The sequence below is a fragment of the Aotus nancymaae genome, unplaced genomic scaffold (genome assembly GCF_030222135.1).
Source record: "Aotus nancymaae isolate 86718 unplaced genomic scaffold, 86718_ANA_hifiasm-v0.15.2.pri h1tg000029l, whole genome shotgun sequence".
In the NCBI taxonomy this organism is placed as follows: Eukaryota; Metazoa; Chordata; class Mammalia; order Primates; family Aotidae; genus Aotus; species Aotus nancymaae.
In genome coordinates, this window is record NW_026988442.1 from 23152665 (window position 1) to 23172416 (window position 19752).

General features: G+C 47.7%; 1 protein-coding gene and 1 pseudogene across 2 annotated transcripts in view; one reads left to right on the forward strand and one right to left on the reverse strand.

Annotated features, from left to right (window-relative positions):
• Positions 1 to 2450: 2450 nt before the first annotated feature.
• The window catches only part of L3MBTL1 (L3MBTL histone methyl-lysine binding protein 1), a 46433-nt gene continuing 29131 nt past the window's right edge, over positions 2451 to 19752 (forward strand). Inside the window, exons 1-7 of one of the 2 annotated variants that reach the window (XM_064382453.1) lie at positions 2451 to 2466; positions 8965 to 9110; positions 9306 to 9529; positions 10051 to 10192; positions 10410 to 10560; positions 10693 to 10816; positions 11477 to 11561. In XM_064382453.1, the coding sequence (XP_064238523.1) occupies positions 8975 to 9110; positions 9306 to 9529; positions 10051 to 10192; positions 10410 to 10560; positions 10693 to 10816; positions 11477 to 11561 (862 nt within the window). In that variant the 5' untranslated portion in view covers positions 2451 to 2466; positions 8965 to 8974. Of the gene's footprint in view, positions 2467 to 8964; positions 9111 to 9305; positions 9530 to 9642; positions 10193 to 10409; positions 10561 to 10692; positions 10817 to 11476; positions 11562 to 19752 lie in introns of those variants that run through there. The other variant, XM_064382452.1, reaches the window with a different exon arrangement.
• Positions 17759 to 18126, reverse strand: LOC135276952 (transmembrane protein 14C-like; annotated as a pseudogene).

Consider the following 19752-nt stretch of genomic DNA (forward strand, 5'->3'; position numbering starts at 1 on the left):
AGTGGGGATTGTTTGTTTGTTTGTTTAGACAGGATTTCTCTGTTGCCCAGACTGGAGTGCAGTGGTACACTCCTGGCTCATTGCAGCCTTGATCTCCTGGGCTCAAGGGATCCTCTCACCTCAGCCTCCCTAGTAGCTAGGGAGGACTACAGTTGTGCACTCAGTTAAATTTTTTTTTTTTTTTTTTGTAGGGACAGGATTTTGCCACGTTGCCCGAGGCTGGTCTCAAATTCCTGGGCTCAAGCAATCCTCCCACCTCAGCCTCCCAAAGTGCTGGATTTATAGGTGTGAGCCACAAAAACACTGTCAATAGGCAGAAAAATAATGTCTTATCAACTCACATCTGTGCTTGTTTGTTTCTAGTTCTTGCTAGCTCAAATTCCACTCCTCTGTCTTAATCACCATCTAAAAGATGCCTTTGTTATTAAGAATCCATGTGTTTGTGTAGGTTCACCACTTTCTTTTAATCTTCTGAATACTTAAAATAAATCTTTGGAATCTAGATCAAGCCCAGTCTGGGTTGAAATAAGAGAAAAGTGAGCGGATGGTTGTGTGCGTATCAATGTGCAGAAAGAGGCATCCATTGTTATGGCAACCAGCATCCTTCACTGATGCAATCCTGTTCCCAATAATATGAGATGTGATTAAAAATTGACATTGCAGCAAGGAAGAACACATGCAATGCGTTGGCGTGGCAACCAGAATAGTTAAATTCTGCATAAATTTAAACCTGTTGATCACAGCAATTTGGAGAATTTGCCTACATTTCTTTAGAAATCCTTTTCTCATCTGGCCTGGGAGGGAGTCAGGAGCCTGAGGTCTGACCCCTGGCCATGACTTAAAGCCAAGTAGATCTCAATTTCCTTTTTTGTTTTTTGGTTATTTATTGTTTGTTTGTTTTGTTTTGTTTTAAAGACAGGGTTTCACCATGTTGGTCAGGCTGGTCTTGAACTCCCGACCTCAGGTGATCCGCCCTCCTTGGCCTCCAAAGTGCTTGGATTACAGGCCTGAGCCACCATGCCCGGCCTCTATTTCCTTTTTGGTAAAAACAAGGGATTAGCCAGTGCGGTGGCGAGTGCCTGTAATCCGAGCTACTCGGGAGGCTGAGGTGGGAGGATCGCTTGAGCCCAGGAGTCCTGGGCTATAGTGCGCCATGCCGATCGAGTGTCTGCACTAAGTCTGGCATCAATACAGTGACCTCCCGGGATCGGGGGACCACCAGGTTGCCCAAGGAGGGGTGAACCTGCCCAGGTCGGAAACGGAGCAGGTCAAAACTCCGGTGCTGATCAGTAGTGGGATCGCGCCTGTGAATAGCCACTGCACTCCAGCCTGGGCAACATAGCGAGACCCCATCTCAAAAAAAAAAAAAAAGGGGGGGATTAAATTAAGTCATTGGTGTGGGGAAGGGTGGATGGTGGACTGTACCAAAAGTTGCCCGTTTTCATTTACATACAGTACATCATTTAGTCACTCAACAGATACTTATTAAGTACCCACTCTGTGCCCGGCTCTGCGATAGGTACTAGGAATACAAAAACTAATATTTCCTTCCCTCTTGGAGCTTGAAACCTCTTAGCCTCATCAATTACTAAAATCTATGTGAAGTGACATCTGTGGTACGTGTCAGTGAGACAGGTATCTTGTGTTACCAGAACCAATAACAAGGAGATTTGGTTAATTAGAGAGATACGTGGAGGCAAAGAGATCAGTCAAACTGAAGCAGAGAGGAGCAGTGACTGCACAGCACCCCAGGAACCCAAACTGAAAACGACCAGACGCCATGAAGTAGGTGATGGTCTTGACACATGTCGAAATGGAGGACCAAGGGGATAGTGGTGTTCCCCAGCCCGTGGCAGTGGGGTCACCCAAAAGCAGACGCCGCTAATGCCGCCCTTGATGCCGGGCAGGGCCAGGTCCAGAGTCCGCGCACGAGGGTTCCTTCCCTCCGGTCGCAGGTGCCCTTCACCCTTCCTGAGGCAGTTTTCTGAGGCTCCTGAGCTCCCCTCCTCCAGGGGAAGGGCAGGAGCGTTGGGAAGGCGTTAGACAGAGCAGACACTCGGCTGGGGTGCGTGCCTGGGTGCAGCCTCGTCTTTGGTCATCAACCACTCAGCTCGGTAGCCCTCCTGGCTCTCTCTTAGAGCTCCGAGGTCCCTGCGCCCCCACCCCCAGCGCTCTGCTAGCTGTGATGCAGGAGTTGCGGGGCAGGAAAAATCTCGACCCTCACGCCCGCGCAGCAAACCCGTCCTAGGGAGAGGGGGATGAGGCGCGCACAACCAGGGCCTCGAAGGCAGGCAAGTGGACGCGGACGCACGCGAAGCCTGGGCCTGGGCCCGGCAGATGTGCCCGGCGCGGGCCCCGCGCTCTGCGTCCTGCAGGGAGGCGGACCCGCCCTCCCGAGCGCGCAGGCGCGCGGCGCCCGGCTCGGACCGGAGCTCGGCGCTGGGCGGCCACCGGCTGGCGGGGCAGGTAAGCACTCCGCGGCGCGTGGGCTCGGCCCCTGCGGTCCCTGGGCCCCGCGCCACCCGACTCCGCCAGGGCGGCGAGGACTCGGGTCTGCAGCCCCGCGCCTCGATCCTTCGGAGCGCCTCGGGCGGGGCGCGCGGGCTGGGAAGGAGGTTCGGGAAAACGCGAGAGCGAGCGGTCTGGGCGGAGCGCGGAGGGGGCCGGGCGGGTGCGGGACTCCAGGCCCAGCGGACCCTGCGGCGTGGCTTCGGGCTGCTATCCGGAGGGCCGAGGAGGGCGGAGGCTGCGTGTTTGGAGATCTGCAATCAATTAAGAGTTTTTCATTAATGGAAAGGAAGTGTGGAGGGCGGGGTTTTGGTTTTCTTGTGAAATGGGTTATTTGGCAAACTTTCCTGTCATTAATTTTCGATTTTTATAATGGAATATGGAATTTTTTTCTTTCTTTCTTTTTTCTTTTCTTTTTTTTTTTTTTGCCGTAAAGAGAAAGAATAAAAAGAATCCGCCATTTTGGCGTTTTAAAAAGTAACTGTTCTGCAGAGCTGTCGGATCAGTGACCGCTCTGCCCGCCTTTGCCTATATAGTCCCGGGAGGCGGGTGGCGGGGCCCGATCCTGGAACCCAGCGTTCAGGGCTGCTTCGGTCCCCTCCCGCGTCCGGGCAGCAGCTGTGGCGAGGGGCGGGGCCGAGGTCCCAAGTTTTTGGCGCTCAGCCTCGCAGTGTGTTGTTTTTGGGGTATCTGTCGAGGGGTCTACTCGCCAACCAACACCTATAGAGAGGGCATTTATTGGGCGTTTTTGTACACAAGGCCTTGGAAGGCAAGGGGTTGAGGAAACCTTGTCAGATATCAAGAGAAAATACAGATGGACACATTCAGCCAATATTTATTGAGCATCTGCTATGTGCACAGCTCTGGGCTGGGGCTGCAATGGTTATTTTAGGTCCAGTCCCCTGGAAACAGACTCGAACAGCAAGATTTGAGTGTAGGTTTTTTGGAGTGCTCTTGCGAATATCACCAGTAGGGGAATGAAGACGGGTTGGGCGGAGGAAGAACCCGAACTGCTGATGTCGTCTCAGCAGAGGCCTCAGCCTGACCTAATGGAAGCTCTGGAACCGAGATGGCCCTGCAGAGGTGTTCCAAAGTAAGGCAAGGGGGGTGGGTCTTTATACCTCAGAGCAACTCGTCATTGGCTGGCTGTTTCCAGGAGAGCCTTCAAGTGAGGTAGCTCCCTCGGCTCAGAGCAATTCCAAGAGAGGCCGACAGTCTAAGACTGAAAACTTTCTTCAGTGTCCACCAGAAACCAGGTTCTTCTGAGTCTCCTCTCACTTCATGGCAGACTCCTTCTCAGTCTCTTTTGCTAGACCCTCTTCCTCTTCCCAACCTATAGATGTGGGTGTGCTCTAAGCTTCCCACTGTTTTTTTTTTTTTCTGCCCCCTACTGTTTTCTTTATACTCAGTTGTATGGTTTCCTTCCCGCACTCCCACCCTCGTTCCTTTCTGCCTTCCTGCCTTTTTTCTTCCACCTTTCCTTTCCCACTGTTTTCTTTATACTCAGCTACATGGTTTTCTTTCCTTCCTTCCTCCCTCCCTTCCTTCCTCCCTCCCTTCTCTCCTTTCCTTTCTTTCTTCCTTTCCTTTTCCCTTTCCTTTCCCCTCCTTTCCTACAAAATTTTTCCTTCTCTAAACAATTTTTTGTAGAGGCAATGTCTTACTATGTTGCCCATTCTGGTCTCAAACTCCTGGGCTCAAGTGCTCCTCCCACCTTGGCCTCCCAAAGTGCTAGGATTATAGGCATGAGCCACCAGGCCTCACCTCAGTTCTGTGGTTTTAAATGACAGCTATACATGCTGGTCTTTAAATTTATACTTACAGCCCCAATCTCATCCGTTATCTTCAGAATATAAACTTTATGAGAGCATTTTGTCATGTTTGTGACTGTAACCCCAGAGCACAGAATGGTGCTGACACCTACTTGGTCCTCCAACGTTTGCTGGAAAAAAGGCAGCAAACCCAAACAGAAAGGCAATCTTCAAATCCAGCTTCTTCAAAAGACCTGAAATGTGATAGGTTTTGACCAGAGTAAGATTCTTTCAGAAGTAACCACATTCACTCTTAACTGCCAGTGTTTAGAATAAAAAGATTAACTCTATTTATTTTTTGAGACACGGTCTCACTTTGTCACTCAGGCTGGAGTGCAGTGGCATGATCTTGGCTCACTGTAACCTCTGCCTCTTGGATTCAAGTGATTCTCCAGCCTCAGCTTCCTGAGTAGCTGGGATTACAGGCATGTGCCACCATGCCTGGCTTTTTTTTTTTTTTTTTTTAGGACTCACTCTGTCGCTCATGCTGGAGTACAGTGGTGCGATCTTGGCTCACTGCAACCTCCATTTCCTGGTTCAAGCAGTTCTCCTGCCACAGCCTCCAGAGTAGCTGGGATAACAGGCATGTGCTACCATGCCCAGCTAATTTTTTGTATTTTTGGTAGAGACGGAGATGGGGTTTCACCATGTTGCCCAGGCTGGTTTTGAACTCCTGGCCTCAACTGATTTGCCCACCTCAGGCTCCCAAAGTGTTGGGATTATAGGGGTGAGCCATAGTGCCTGTCCTGCCCAGCTAACTTTTGTACTTTTTGTAGAGATGGGGTTTCACCATGTTGGCCGGTCTCCAACTCCTGAGCTCAAACTGATCCACCCACCTTGGCCTCCCAAAGTGCTGGGAATTCAGGCATGAGCCACCAACCCTGGCCTAACTCTATTTAAAGGTATTTAAAATGGTACAGGTACCATTCAGCTGTGCAGAGCAAACAAATTGGAATTGATATTCAGGGAATTATGTTTTATAATTTTTACTTTTTTTTTTTTTTTTTGAGATGGAATCTTGTTCTGTTGCTTTGTCACCCAGGCTGGAATGCAGTAGTGCGATCTTGGCTTACTGCAACCTCCGCCTCCCGGGTTCAAGCGATTCTCTTGCCTCAGCCTCCCAAATAGCTGGGATTACAAGTGCCTGCCACCACGCCCGGCTAATTTTTTTGTATTTTTAGTAGCAATGGGGTTTCACCATGTTGGTCAGGCTGGTCTCGAACTCCTGACCTCAGGTGATCTACCCATCTCAGCCTCCCAAAGTTTTGGGATTACAGGCGTGAGCCACTGAGCCCAGCTTATTATTTTTTTCTTTAGAGACAGTATCTTGCTCTGTCACCTAGACTGGAATACAATGGTGAGATCATGGCTCACTGCAACCTTGGCCTGGGCTCCAGCAATCTTCCTACCTCAGCCTCTGGAGTAGCTGGGACTACAGGCATGCACTGTCACTGTAACACCTGGCTAATTTTTATTTTTTAATTTTTTTATAGAGACAGGGTCTCCCTGTGTCACCCAGGCTGGTCTTGAACTTCTGGGCTCAAGCAGTCCTCTCACTTCGGCCTCCAAAGTGCTGAGATTACAGGTGTGAACCACTGCATTGGGTCTATACAGTGTTTTTTTGTTTGTTTGTTTGTTTTTTGAGATGGAGTCTTGCTCTGTCACCCAGGCTGGAGTGCAGCGGCGTGATCTCGGCTTACTGAAACCTCCATCTCCCGGGTTCAAGCGATTCTTCTACCTCAGCCTCCTCAGTAGCTGGAATTACAGGCACATGCCACCAAGCTGGCCCCATGCAGTGTTTCTTATTAACAAGTTCAAGTTACTGAAATCCAACACAAGTACTTATTAAGCACCTACTGTGTGCCAGGTACTAAGTGTTGGGGATATAGCAATGAACAAGACAGTCAGCATTTATGTGGAGATGACTGATCAAACACAAAAATAAATGAAGATCACTGTTGATTATACTGAAGGATGAGCAAGAAAGAAATACATAATAGTAATGAGACAGATAGTGGTGGGATGGGGTAAGGGGTGTGCTGCTTTAAATTCCTTGGTCAGGCTGGGGTTGATGGCTCATGCCTGTAAACCCAGCACTTTGGGAGGCCGAGGTGGGTGGATCACCTGAAGTCAGGAGTTGCATACCAGCCTGGCCAACATGGTGAAACCCCGTCTCTACTAAAAATACAAAAATTAGCTGGGCTATGTGGTGTGCACCTGTAATCCCAGATAGGAAGCTGAGGTAGAATTGCTTGAACCTGGGAGACAGAGGTTGCAGTGAACCAAGATGGCACCACTGCACTCCAGACTTGGCAATAGAACGAGACTCTTATCTCAAAAAAAAAAATTTTTTTTTTTTTTGAGGCGGAGTTTCACTGTTGTTACCCAGACTGGAGTGCAATGGCGTGATCTCGGCTCACCGCACTCTCCCCTTCCTGGGTACAATCATAAAATTATAAATTCTCCTGCCTCAGCCTCCCGAGTAGCTGGGATTACAGGCACACACCACCATGCCCAGCTAATTTTTTGTATTTTTAGTAGAGACAGGGTTTCACCATGTTGACCAGGATGGTCTCAATCTCTTGACCTCGTGATCCACCCGCCTCAGCCTCCCAAAGTGCTGGGATTATAGGCGTGAGCCACTGCGTCCGGCCTCAAAAATTTTTTAAAAAAATTGCTTGGTCAGGAAAGACCTCTTCTGAGGAGGTGACTATTGAGTTGAGGCCTGGAGGATGGGAAGGAGCCAGTCAAGCAGAGAGCCTGGGGAAGGGCATTCCAGGGGGACAGACAGCAAGGGCAAAGGCTGTGACATGGGAATGTTGGTCAAGCAATAGAAGGAAACCAGAGTCTGTTGAGTGGAGAGAACAGGGGAAGAGTGGTGAAGGATGAGGCCAGAGAGAAAAGCAGGGGTCAGATTTTCTAGGGCAAAGCACTTTGATTTTACTGTAAGGGCAATAGAGAGCCATTGAAGAATTTAGATGGGGAAATGATGTGATTTGGTTTACGTTTTTAAAGCCTTTTCTTACTGGAGAGTAGATTGTAGGGGTGCAGGAAAGGAAGCAGGGAGATGGGTTAGAAGGCAATTTCAGAAGTCCAAAGAGAGCTGATGTTGGCTGGGACTAGCATAGCAGCAATGGAGATGGAGAGAGGTGGTTAGACCTTCAGTGTATTTTGGAGGTAGCACTGACAGGCCAATTTTAATACGTATAAAGCTGTGCTGTCCAATACAACAGTCATGACTACTGTCGCTATTTATTTATTTATTGTCAGAAACAGGGTCTCGCTATAGTCATGGCTACTGTTGCTATTTGTTTATTGTCAGAGACAGGGTCTCGTTATGTTGCCCAGGCTAGCCTCAAACTCCTGGGCTCAAGCCATCCTTCCATGTCAGCCTCCAGAGAACTTGAGACTGCAGTCATGCACCACTGTACCTACCTACTGGTCACTATTTAAATTTGATTAAAATAAAATAAATTCAGTTCCTCAATCATAGCCCATTTCAAGTGCTCAGTAGCCACATGTGACTAATGCCTATTGTGTTGGGACAGCTTAGGTATTGGACATTCTCATTATCACAGAAAATGCCAGACAGTGCTAGTAAGGCATGTAGGAGAGTGGTCAATACATTTTAGGCGCTGAATAAATAGATATTAAGCATATTCTTTGTATCTCTAGGTCTTTGTCTTTTTTTTTTTTTTTTTTCTGAGACAGAGTTTCGCTCTTGTTACCCAGGCTGGAGTGCGATGGCGCGATCTCGGCTCACCGCAACCTCCACCTCCTGGGTTCAGGCAATTCTCCTGCCTCAGCCTCCTGAGTAGCTGGGATTACAGGCACGCGCCACCATGCCCAGCTAATTTTTTGTATTTTTAGTAGAGACGGGGTTTCACCATGTTGACCAGAATGGTCTCGATCTCTTGACCTCGTGATCCACCCACCTCGGCCTCCCAAGTCTTTGTCTTTACCTGTTGAATGAACTCTATTAAATGCTTCTACTGCCTTTGCTTTATTAAAACAAAATCACATACTGACTTGACTGCATTGTCATACACTACATTTTCATGCTCTTCAGATGCATACATTAGTTCAACAGATGTTTGACTGCCCACCCTGTGCTTGGGGTTGGAGGGAGTGATGGACAGGGCCATAAAAGAACATGATCAGGAAAGATCCCACCTCCCAGGAAGATGAACCCTGTTAAGGGTGAAGGAAAACCTGATACTTAAGGTCTCTGAATCCCCAGAGGGAGGATGGAGTGATTCAAGTGGGGATAGAGGTGGGGTCAAGAAAAAGGTGAGTTTGGATGTGGCCTGAGCTATGTTCTGAAGACAATTGCAGACAGAACCTTGACATGAGTCATGCTCCCCAGAGTCAGTTCTGTACATCACAGTTTACAAAGTACCCTCACATATGCCACCCTGCCCATCCTTACAGAGACTGGGGAGGTGCAGGGCCTGGCCAGAACAGGAGCCAGACCTGATGCTGGTCTTTGAAGTCACCCTACTCCCCACAGGGCTGAGGCCTTTCTCTGCAGGTTACAGGTTTGAAGGTAACCAGCTTCTCAAAGAACCCCATCCCTTCACATCACCATTGCTTCTATAACAAAGGTCCCCATCTGATCGCCCTGGGGGCTATGTTTGGCTTGTAGGCCTGACAGGATGGAGGGGCATGCTGAAATGGAGATGCTGAGGACACTGAAGGGGCCTTCTACAGGGGAGGTCAGCGTGCACTTGGTGGCCAGAGACAGCCCCGGTTCTGGTCCTCACCTGCCCGCAACTGCCTTCATCATTCCAGGTGGGTGAAGCTAGGGTAGGAGTCTGGGGAGGAAGAGCATGTCTGTACTTGTTCAAGCAAGTGTGGATACTGGAGAGGGGATGACCGTTTTCACTCTCCACCTGCCTTCCTTCACATGCCTACACATGCATGGCAGGACTGAGGCAGGGCCACTAGACTCACCCGTGTCGTGTTTATTTGTATATCTGTTTACAGCCAGCTCGGCCACCCTCAGCCTGCCCAGCAGTGCCCTGGATGTGTCTTGCTTTCCCCGGGAGCCAATCCACGTGGGTGTCCCGGAGCAAGTGGCCGGCAGCGAACCAGTTCCTGCCACCGTCCTGCCGCAGCTTAGCGCAGGGCCGGCCAGCTCCAGCGCCAGCACAGTGCGGCTTCTGGAATGGACAGAGGCCGTGGCCCCGCCCCCTGGGAGCGGCCTGCGGGTCAGTGTCTGTCGGGATTGGCTAAGCTTGGTAAACCACAGCCATGGGGCGGGGCTTGCGGGCCCGGAGGCCGGACCTAAGGCGGAAGTTGGGGAAGCTGGCTAAGATGGACCCTAGGGCTGGGCTTTGAGTGAGGGACTTTAGGGGCGAGGCTTGAGTTAAAGCATTCCGAGGCCCTAGGGACTATGGGGACGTGGCTTGGAGTGAGGCACTCTGGGACTGGGCCTGCGGGTGTCTGGGGGCGTGGCTTAGAATGGGGCACCCTGACTGGGCATGTGGGAGTCTGGGGGTGTGGCTTAGAGTGGGGCACCCTGGGACTGGACCCAGCAGGTGCTTGGGGGCGTGGCCTGGGATGAGGGTTTGGCTAGTATAGCTCGGAGTCAGGCACCCTGGCTTGGAGTTTTGAGGCCTGCTGAGGGGCGTGAGCTGGCATGAGGCAATGAGAGGGCCATGACACCGACTCCGAGGTGGGTCAAGGGCCCATACGGAAGTCGCGATCCTCAGACCCTCCCGCGCTCCAGTTCCGGATAAGCGAGTACAAGCCGCTGAACATGGCGGCAGTGGAGCAGCCCCCGACCCCCGAGCTGCGGCGGGAAGGCGTGACCGAATACAAAGATGGCGGGGCCCCGGCTGGAGATGGCGAGGCGGGTCCCCAACAGCCGGGTAGGAGCCCTGCTCCCCAGGCCCTGAGCTGGGCCCTGTGCGGGTGGAGACCTAGGGCGGGGGCCGGGCCCGGGGTGGTCCTGGGGTGGAGGCGACTGGAGAATGCCATCTGGTGTGGAGACGGACCAAAGCGGAGGCAGGGCCTGAGGGGGCGTGAGCGGAGTCTGAGTGTGGCTGCGATGGGGAGGGAGGCCTGAGGCCCATTTGGCCCCCGCAGAGGACCACCCCCAGAATCCTCCAGAAGAGCCCTCTCAGGAACCCCCAGAGGATGATAGCACCTGTCAGTGCCAGGCGTGCGGGCCTCAGCAAGCCGCGGGTCCAGATCTTGGTTCCTCTAATGATGGCTGCCCTCAGCTGTTCCAGGAGCGGTAAGGGGAGGAGGTCGCAGCCCTACTTGCTCTGTCTTCAGCCCCCAAAGCCTCATTCCTGTTCAGGGGTTAGGAGAGGGGCTGGGTGGTGCAGCGCGGGTGGTTCTTTCCCTAAGGCTGGCCTTCCCTTAGGTCAGTCATAGTGGAGAACTCCTCAGGCTCCACCAGCGCTTCTGAGCTCCTCAAACCCATGAAGAAGAGGAAGCGCAGGGAATACCAGAGCCCATCAGAGGAGGAGTCGGAGCCAGAGGCTATGGTAGGAAGAGGGCAGTGGGGAAGGGAGAGGGAAGCTATAGCCTTGCCTTAATTCCCACTGTCCCCTCCATCAATTCAGGTTATGGAGCTGGGGCAGAGAAGACACTCATAATGACTCACTCATCGTATTTTGAGGTTCCATCCTGAGTCAGATCCTAAACCTGATTGGAGGGAAATGAATTAATCACTCTCCGGATTTTCCAGAGCTCCCATCTCAGTCTAGTGTCAAGGTTAAAACTTGGTCATGTGAACTAGTACCCAAAGTAGATGTGCAGGCAGCTGGAATACTCCATCACTGGAGTCCAGTGGCTAGGCCAAAGGCCAGGGAACACAGTGCTCTAGCTGCAGAAGCTGGAAGGGACAGAGCATGAATTCTGTTGGGCATGTAAGATCACAAAGCAGGTTTTTGTGTACTCAGTTTCTCTACTGGATAACAAGGAGAGTGGTAGTCAGGCTGTTTAATTAGGATGTGCATGCTCACATGAGTCTGTGCTCAAGTGAAAAAGGGTTGTCTGCTGGAGCTGGTGGCCTGGAAGAAATTCTGCCTGTTTAGGGCAGAACACCACATGGCCAGAGAGCCAGGTAGGGGCCAGGATCAGAGGCTAAGGCTTCATCCCAAACCATGAGGACAAGAAGCTGGTATCAGGCTTGCCTTCTACAGGAGAAGCAAGAAGAAGGAAAGGATCCAGAGGGACAGCCCACTGCTAGCACCCCAGAGAGTGAGGAGTGGAGCAGCAGCCAGCCTGGTATGGTGGCCTGTGTGTATGTGTTCGTGTGAGGTGTGTATATACCTTTGGAGATGTGAGGCTGGGAGTGTGGATTATGATTATGATAGTATGTTGTACATATAAATGAGCATGAGTTAGTGTGTGTGAAAGAGAGAGAGAGACAGTAAGAGACAGTTTTGGGTTTGTGTATTAGTATATGTATATATCTTGTGTTTGTTTATCCTCTATTATCCAGTCATGACTAGGCCCCACTGCCAGGGAGATCTTGACTCAGTTTTTGAAGACTTGAGTAGCTTTTACTGGCACCGCATGTCATTGCTTCTTAGTGGTCGGACAAGCCTGCACTGGTCATTAGTCTGACATTCCTGTTTTGGAACCCCATTCTGACTCTTTGATTCTAAGAAAAATGGAGCAGAGATCATTCATCGCTCCAACCCTCAGGCCTTCTCTATTACCGTCTCCACATTCTCATGCGACAACTGTCAACTGTAGCTAAGTAGCATTGTCACACTTGTAATCACATAGATACTATGTAGCAATTTGTTTAATGTCTCTCTTCCTCCCTCAAAACCATCAACATAAGGATGGAATCTGTTTTTTTTTAATTTTCTAGAATTTTTAAAATTAAAGTTTTTAGAGGGTGACAGGGTCTTGCTCTGTTGCCCAGGCTGTATTACAGGGGTACAAACACAGCTAACTGAAGTCTTGACCTCCTGGGCTCAAGCAGTCTTCCCGCCTCAACATCCTGAGCCGCTGGGACAACAGGTGCATGCCACTATGCATGACTAATTTTTAAAAATTTTTTAGAGATGGGGATCTTACTCAGGCTGGTCTCTCTATTTTTTTTTTTTTTTTTTTTTTTTTAAGAGACAGGGTCTCGCTATGTTGCACAGGCTGGAGTGCGGTGGCTATTCACAGGCTCGATCCCACTACTGATCAGCACGGGAGTTTTGACCTGCTCCTTTTCTGACCCGGACTGGTTCACCCCTCCTTTGGCAAGCTGGTGGTGCTCAGGCTGGTCTCAAACTCCTGGGCATAAGCGATCGTCCTACCTAGGTTTCCTAAAGTGCTAGGATTACAAGTGTAAGGTACCACACCTGGCCTTCTTTTTTATTTTATTTATTTATTTTTTGAGATGGAGTCCCACTCAGTTGCCCAGGTTGGAGTGCAGTGGCACAATCTTGGCTCACTGCAACCTCCACCTCCTGGGTTCCAGCAATTCTCCTGCCTCAGTCTCCCGAGTAACTGGGACTACAGGCGTGTGCCACCACACCTGGCTAATTTTTGTATTAATAGAGACATGGTTTCACCATGTTGGCCAGGCTGGTCTTGAACTCTTGACCTCAGGTTATCCACCTGCCTCAGACTCCCAACTGGTGGGATTACAGGCATGAGCCACTGCACCCAGCCTTTTTTTCTTGTTTTTTTTTTTTTTTTTTTTTAATAAAGATGGGATTTCACCATTATGGCCACGCTGGTCTTGAACTCCTGACCTCAGGTGATCCACCCACCTTGGCCTCCCAAAGTGCTAGGATTACAGGTGTGAGCCACCGCACCTGGCCTGTTTTTTTTTTGTTTTGTTTTGTTTTTTTTGAGACAGAGTCTTACTCTATCACCCAGGCCAGAATGCAATGGCTCATGCCTGTAATCCCACCACTCATGATCAGCCTGCCTTGGCCTCCCAAAGTGCTGGGATTATAGGTGTGAGCCACGACACCTGGCCTTATTTTTATTTTTATTTTATTTTTAATTTAAGAGATGGAATCTTACTCAATTGCCTAAGCTGGAACGTAGGGCTATTTACAGACACACTATAGCCTTGCACTCCTGGGCTCAAGGCATCCTCTCACCCCAGCCTCCTGAGTAGAAGGGATTATGGGCATGTGCCATTGTACTTGGTTCTTGTATCTGTTTTATTAATCATTGCATTCCTGGTGCTTAGCTACAGCCTGGTGTAGAATAGATTCTCAATCGATGTTTGTGCAGATCACGAGGTCAGGAGTTTGAGACCAGCCAGTTTGAGACTAGCCTGGCCAACATGGTGAAACCCCATCTCTCCTAAAAATACAAAAAAAAAAAAAAAAAGCCAGGCATGGTGGGTTGCACCTGTAATCTCAGCTGCTTGGGGACTGAGGCAGGAGAATTGCTTGAACCTGGGAGGCAGAGGTTGCAGTGAGCCAAGATCATGCCACTGCACTCCAGCCTGGGTGACAGAGCGAGACTCTATCTTGGAAAAAAAAAAAGTACACTTTAAGGCTGGGCACGGTGCCTGTAATCCCAGCACTAAGGGAGGCTGAGGTGGGAGGATCACTTGAGCTCAGGAGTTTGAGACCAGCCTGGGCAACATGGCAAAACCCTGTCTCTGCAAAAATTGCAAATATTAGCTGGGCATGGTGGTATACTCCTCTGTCTCTGCAAAAATTGCAAATATTAGCTGGGCATGGTGGTATACACCTGTGGTCCCAGCTACTCCGGAGGCTGAGGCTGGAGAATCGCTTGAACCCAGGAGGCAGAGGTTGCAGTGAGCCGAGATTACATCACTGTACTTCAGCCTCTGTGACAGAATGAAACCCTGACTTAAAAAGAAAAAAAAAAAGATAGAGAGAGAGAGAGAGAGAGAGAGAGAGAGAGAAAGTCTTGCTGTATTGCCCAGGCTGGAGTGCAATGGCAATTCACAATGCAGTCATCACACATTGTAGCCTCAAACTCCTGGACTAAAAGGATCCTTCTGCCTCAGCTTCCTGAGTAACTAGGACTACAGGCACCCTACTCTTGCTTTTTTGTTGTTGTTTTTTTTCTAAATGGTATCTTTTAAGGAGCAGAAAGTTCATTTTTATGATGCCCAATTTGTCCATTTTTTTAATGATTAGTGCTTTTTCCACACATTTTTATAAGGTACCTGTTCTTAATAGCTTTATTGAGATATAATTCACATACCATACACTTCATCCATTTGAAGTGTACAATTCAGTGGTTTTTTTGGTGTACTCACAGAGTTGTATAACCATCACCACAATAAATTTTAAAACATTTCCACACTCCCAAAAGAAGTCCCGTAACTATTAGCCATCATTTCCCCTAACCTCCCTCCAGTCCTAGGCAACCAGCAGTCTGCTTTTTGTATGCCAGATTTGCCTACTTTGGACATTTCATATAAATGGAATTAAATATGTGATCTTTTATGACTGGCTCTTCACTTAGCACAATGTTCTCAAGGTTTACATATTTTAGGCTGTATATCCTTCATTCCTTTTTATTGCTGAATAATATTCCATTGTATGGGCCTACCACACTTTGTTTATTCATCAGTTGATGGACGTATGGGTTGCTTCTACTTTTGTGCTATTATGAATAGTGCCAGTATGAACATTTGTATACAAGTTTTTGTGTGGACATATGTACTCATTTTTCTTGGGTATATACTTAGGGGCAGAATTATTCAGCCATATGATAACTTTATGTTTAGCCTTTTGAGGAACTGTCAGACTGTTTTTCAAAGTGTCTGCACCATTTTACATTCCCACCAGCAGTATATGAGGATTCCAGTTTATCCCCATCTTCACCAATGCTTGTTATTATCTTTTTTATTATGATCATTCTAGAGGTTATAAGGTGGTATCTCATTGTGGTTTTGATTTGCATTTCCCTAATGGCTAATGATGTTAGCGTCTTTACATGTGCTTATTTGCCATTTATATATTTTCTTTGGAGAAATGTCTATTCATATCCCTGCCCATTTTTAAATTGAGTGTAAGAAACAGATTTTATATTGAAATATAAGGAGTGCCATATGGAGTTGGTGAACAAGTTGAGATATGAGTGTATAATTCAGTACCAGACATTAATCAGTATGCCACTTACAGCAACACTTTCTTAACTGGTCCTTAATCTAAGTTTACATGCGCAATTCTGTGACTTGTTTATGTGAATTGTCCATGGCTTTCATTACATTTTTAAAAAGGATCCATTTATATTTCCTAGAAACCAAAGGCAATTTTAATGGCTGACACCAGGTAAACAATAGACTATAGCATTTTGGAGCCCAGCCTCTTCAGTTTGTTGTTCCCAGGCATAGATCCCTATAAGGCACAGGTTAAACATAAATATTAGGCTCTTGATTAAACTTTCAGTGTCTTAAAATGAACTGATTATGAATTGGCTAACCATGTTGTATAGGAGAGAGGCAAACACACAAATATTTCTAGCAAATTGAAAGCAAAAAGACCCAGCACATGGTGGTACCCTGATGACTGCTTGTATGTAATTAATTGGTTGGTCTTGAATCTTGGCATTCCATTCTTCTCTCTACATTTTCTGTCTTTTCTGTAGACATTGTAGTGAAAGATCTGACTAGAACCATTAACTTTTGAATTATCTGTATTGAAGTAACTGAAAGCATGCTGAAGAAGCTTCCTGAGGGAGTGAGAAGAAAGGAAAGAAGATGGGAGGGAAGTACTGTGTTGATTTTTAGGTTTGCACCATTGAGAAGCAGGGTTGAGGGAGGAGGAGGGAGAAATGGAATGGAAACAGAAGAGGAAGAAGAATAGAGCTAAGAGAGTGTGGTAAGAAAGAAATACCAAGATGGAATGGGTGGTTGGTAGCACATATGAACATCAGGAGAGTTGAAGAATAAGAATAAGTCATTGAATTTTGACTTTAGTAACTGAAGAGAGCAGTTTCACTGCTGTGTAGAAGTAGGCATGAGACTAGGTGATTAAGAAGGGAATTGATCTAAAGGATGTAAAGTTCATAATATCCCCCTTTTAATTATTTCATTTATTTTTTATTATTTTTAGAGACAGGGTCTTACTATGTTGCCCATACGGACTTTAAAATCCTGAGTGCAAGTGATCTTCCTGCCTCAGCCTTTTGAGTAGCTGGGACTGCAGGCATATACTGCTGCACCTGGCTCCCCTTTTTTATTTATAGCAAACTTAATCTTCACTGATACTCTACTTAACATGTCAGAGTAGATCTGTGCCCTAAGATGAGCAAAAGAACAGGTATCCTAAATATCATAAGAGATTTTCTTTACACTGTTCCTCTGAGCACAGCATGAGGTTTCAGAGCCCCTAGTATTGCCACCTAACATTTTATTCCTTGATATTTTGCCTATAAGATAAAGAAAGAAGATATAGCATCAATAGACAAGAATTAAACTGTATTAGGGTATCTGTGGGGTTGTAATGGTAACTGACTTTTTCCCTGCGAAGTTTGGTATCTTTTTTTTTTTTAAGACAAGATCTGGCTCTATTGCCCAGGCTGGAGTACAGTGGTGAAGTGTCCGCTCACTGTGACCTCCACGGGCCAGGCTCAAGCCATCCTCCCTCCTTAGCCTCCTGAGTAGCTGAGACTACAAGAGCACACAACCACTCTCTGCTAATTTTTGTATTTTTTGTAGAGAGAGGGTTTCACCATGTTGTCCAGGCTAGTCTCAAACTCGTGATCTCAAGAGATCCATCTGCCTTGGCCTCCCAAAGTGCTAGAATTACAGGCATGAGCCATTGTGCCTGGCCAATGGTGTCTTGTCTATTTTTTTCTAAAGTAAAATGTCATATGGCCAGACGCAGTGGCTCACATCTATAATCCCAGCACTTTAGGATGCCAAGGTGGGTGGATCACTTGAGCCCAGGAGTTTGAGACCAGCCTGACCAACATGGTGAACCCCATCTTTAATAAAAATACAAAAAAAAAAAAATTAGCTGGGTGTGGTGGTGCACGCCTGTAATCCCAGCTACTTAGGAGGTTGAGGCAGGAGAATTGCTTGAACCTGGGAAACAGAGCTGAGATCGCACCACTACACTTCAGCTTGGGCGACAGAGTGAGACTCTATCTTAGAAAAATAATAATAGCCTGGGTGCGGTGGCTCACTCCTACAATCCCAGCACTTTGGGAGGCCGAGGCGGGTAGATCAAGAGGTCAAGAGATCAAGACCATCCTGGTCAACATGGTGAAACCCCTTCTCTACTAAAAATACAAAAATTAGCTGGGCATGGTGGTGCGTGCCTGTAGTCCCAGCTACTCGGGAGGCTGAGGCAGGAGAATTGCTTGAACCCAGGAGGTGGAGGTTGCGGTGAGCCAAGATCGCGCCATTGCACTCCAGCCTGGCTAACGAGAGTGAAACTCCGTCTCAAAAAAAAAAAAAAAAGAAAAAAAGAATAATAAAATTAATTAATAAAATGGCAGAATATGCAAAAATGCTGCACTTATTTCTGTTAATACCCTGAAAATAGTGGAAGTTTGACATGACTACTACTGATGGGGTTTTTATTCAATGTACTGATTCCAAGTTTGGTGACCAATAGCAAACTGGTACCTGCAATTAAGCCTGCAGGCATAAATTTTCCAGAGTAGTAGAATCTGATTCCCATAATGCCAGCCAAGGTCTCAGATATAGCTAGGAAAACCCAAACGTCCCTTGAATCCTGAGAGCTGATGAGCACCCAGGCCTGTTAAGCTCCCAGAGAGGAACAGCATACTACCTGCTTTTGCATAGTCAATGGTCCCCCCAGGAGCAAGCAGTGCTGCCTAGTCAAAAGACAAACCAATGCAAAGGCGCTAGCGGACCAGTATCCTGTGGCATTGTTCTCTTTTTACCTTGTACAGCCAGGAGAATACAGCAGGGCGGCACCTGCACCACTTTCCTGAAGGTTTGTACTGGTCAACAAGATCTCCTCATCCTTTTTATATCTGTAGGACATTTTAAAATGTCTCTTTTTTTTTTTTTTTTTTTTTTGAGATGGGGTTTCGCTCTTGTTACCCAGGCTGGAGTGCAATGGCGCGATCTTGGCTCACCGCAACCTCCACCTCCTGGGTTCAGGCAATTCTCCTGCCTCAGCCTCCCGAGTAGCTGGGATTACATGCACGCGCCACCATGCCCAGCTAATTTTTTGTATTTTTAGTAGAGACGGGGTTTCACCATGTTGACCAGGATGATCTCGATCTCTTGACCTCATGATCCACCCTCCTCAGCCTCCCAAAGTGCTGGGATTACAGGCATGAGCCACCGCGCCCGGCCCTTTTTTAACTTTTTTTTAAAGACAGAAATAAGGGAGGCTGAGGTGGGCGAATCACCTGAAGTCAGGAGTTCGAGACCAGCCTGGCCAACATGGTGAAACCCCATCTCTACTAAACATACAAAAAATTAGTCAGGTGTGGTGGCACATGCCTGTAGTCCCAGCTACTTGGGAGGCTGAAGCAGGAGAATTGCTTGAACCTGGGAGGCGGAGGTTGCAGTGAGCCGAGATCACACCAATGCATTCCAGCCTGGATAACAGAGTAAAACTCCGTCTCAAAAAAAAAAAAAAAAGGTAGAAACTGGATGTCACTATGTTGCCCAGGCTGGTCTCAAACTCCTGACCTCAAACAATCCTCCCACCTCAGCCTCCCGGAGTCTTTCTTTGTTTATTAATTAGTCTTTCCAGAAACTTACTAATTTTGTCTTTTTATTTTATTTTATTTTATTTTAAGTTGGGGTTTCACCATGTTGGTCAGGCTGGTCTTGAACTCCCAACCTCAGGTGATCCACCTGCCTTGACCTCCAAAGTGCTTGGATTACAGGCGTGAGCCACTGCGCCCTGCCATTTTTTCCTTTTTTTTTTTTTTTTTGACACAGAGTCTTGCTTTGTCGCCAGGCGCCAGGCTAGAGTGCAATGGTGCGATCTTGGCTCACTGCAACCTCTGCTTCCCAGGTTCAAGCAGTTCTCCTGTCTCAGCCTCCTGAGTAGCTGGGACTACAGGCACTCACCACCATGCCCAGCTAATTTTTGTATTTTTTAGTAGAGAGGAGGTTTACCATGTTGGCCGGGATGGTTTCGATCTCTTGACCTCGTGATCCACCTGCTTCGGCCTCCCAAAGTGCTGGGATTACAGGCGTGAGCCACTGCGCCCAGCCTTAAAATTTCTTTACCTCCACTTTCTTTGGGTTGATTTTACTTTTTCTAACTTCATGAGACAGATTTATTTTGATTTTAAAATTTCATTAATTTTAACCTTCCTCCTTTTCTAATATATTCTTTTAAGGCTGTCATTTTCCTCTAAATATTGCTTTGGTTGCATCTCACAGTTTTTGATATGTAGTTATTTTCATCATTGTTCTTTTATTTAACAAATACTAAGTGCCTTCTATATACCAGATAGTGGGTGAGATGCTAAGAGTTTAGAGTAAGCAAAACACAGTACTAGCACTTAATGAGCTGATAGTCTAGTT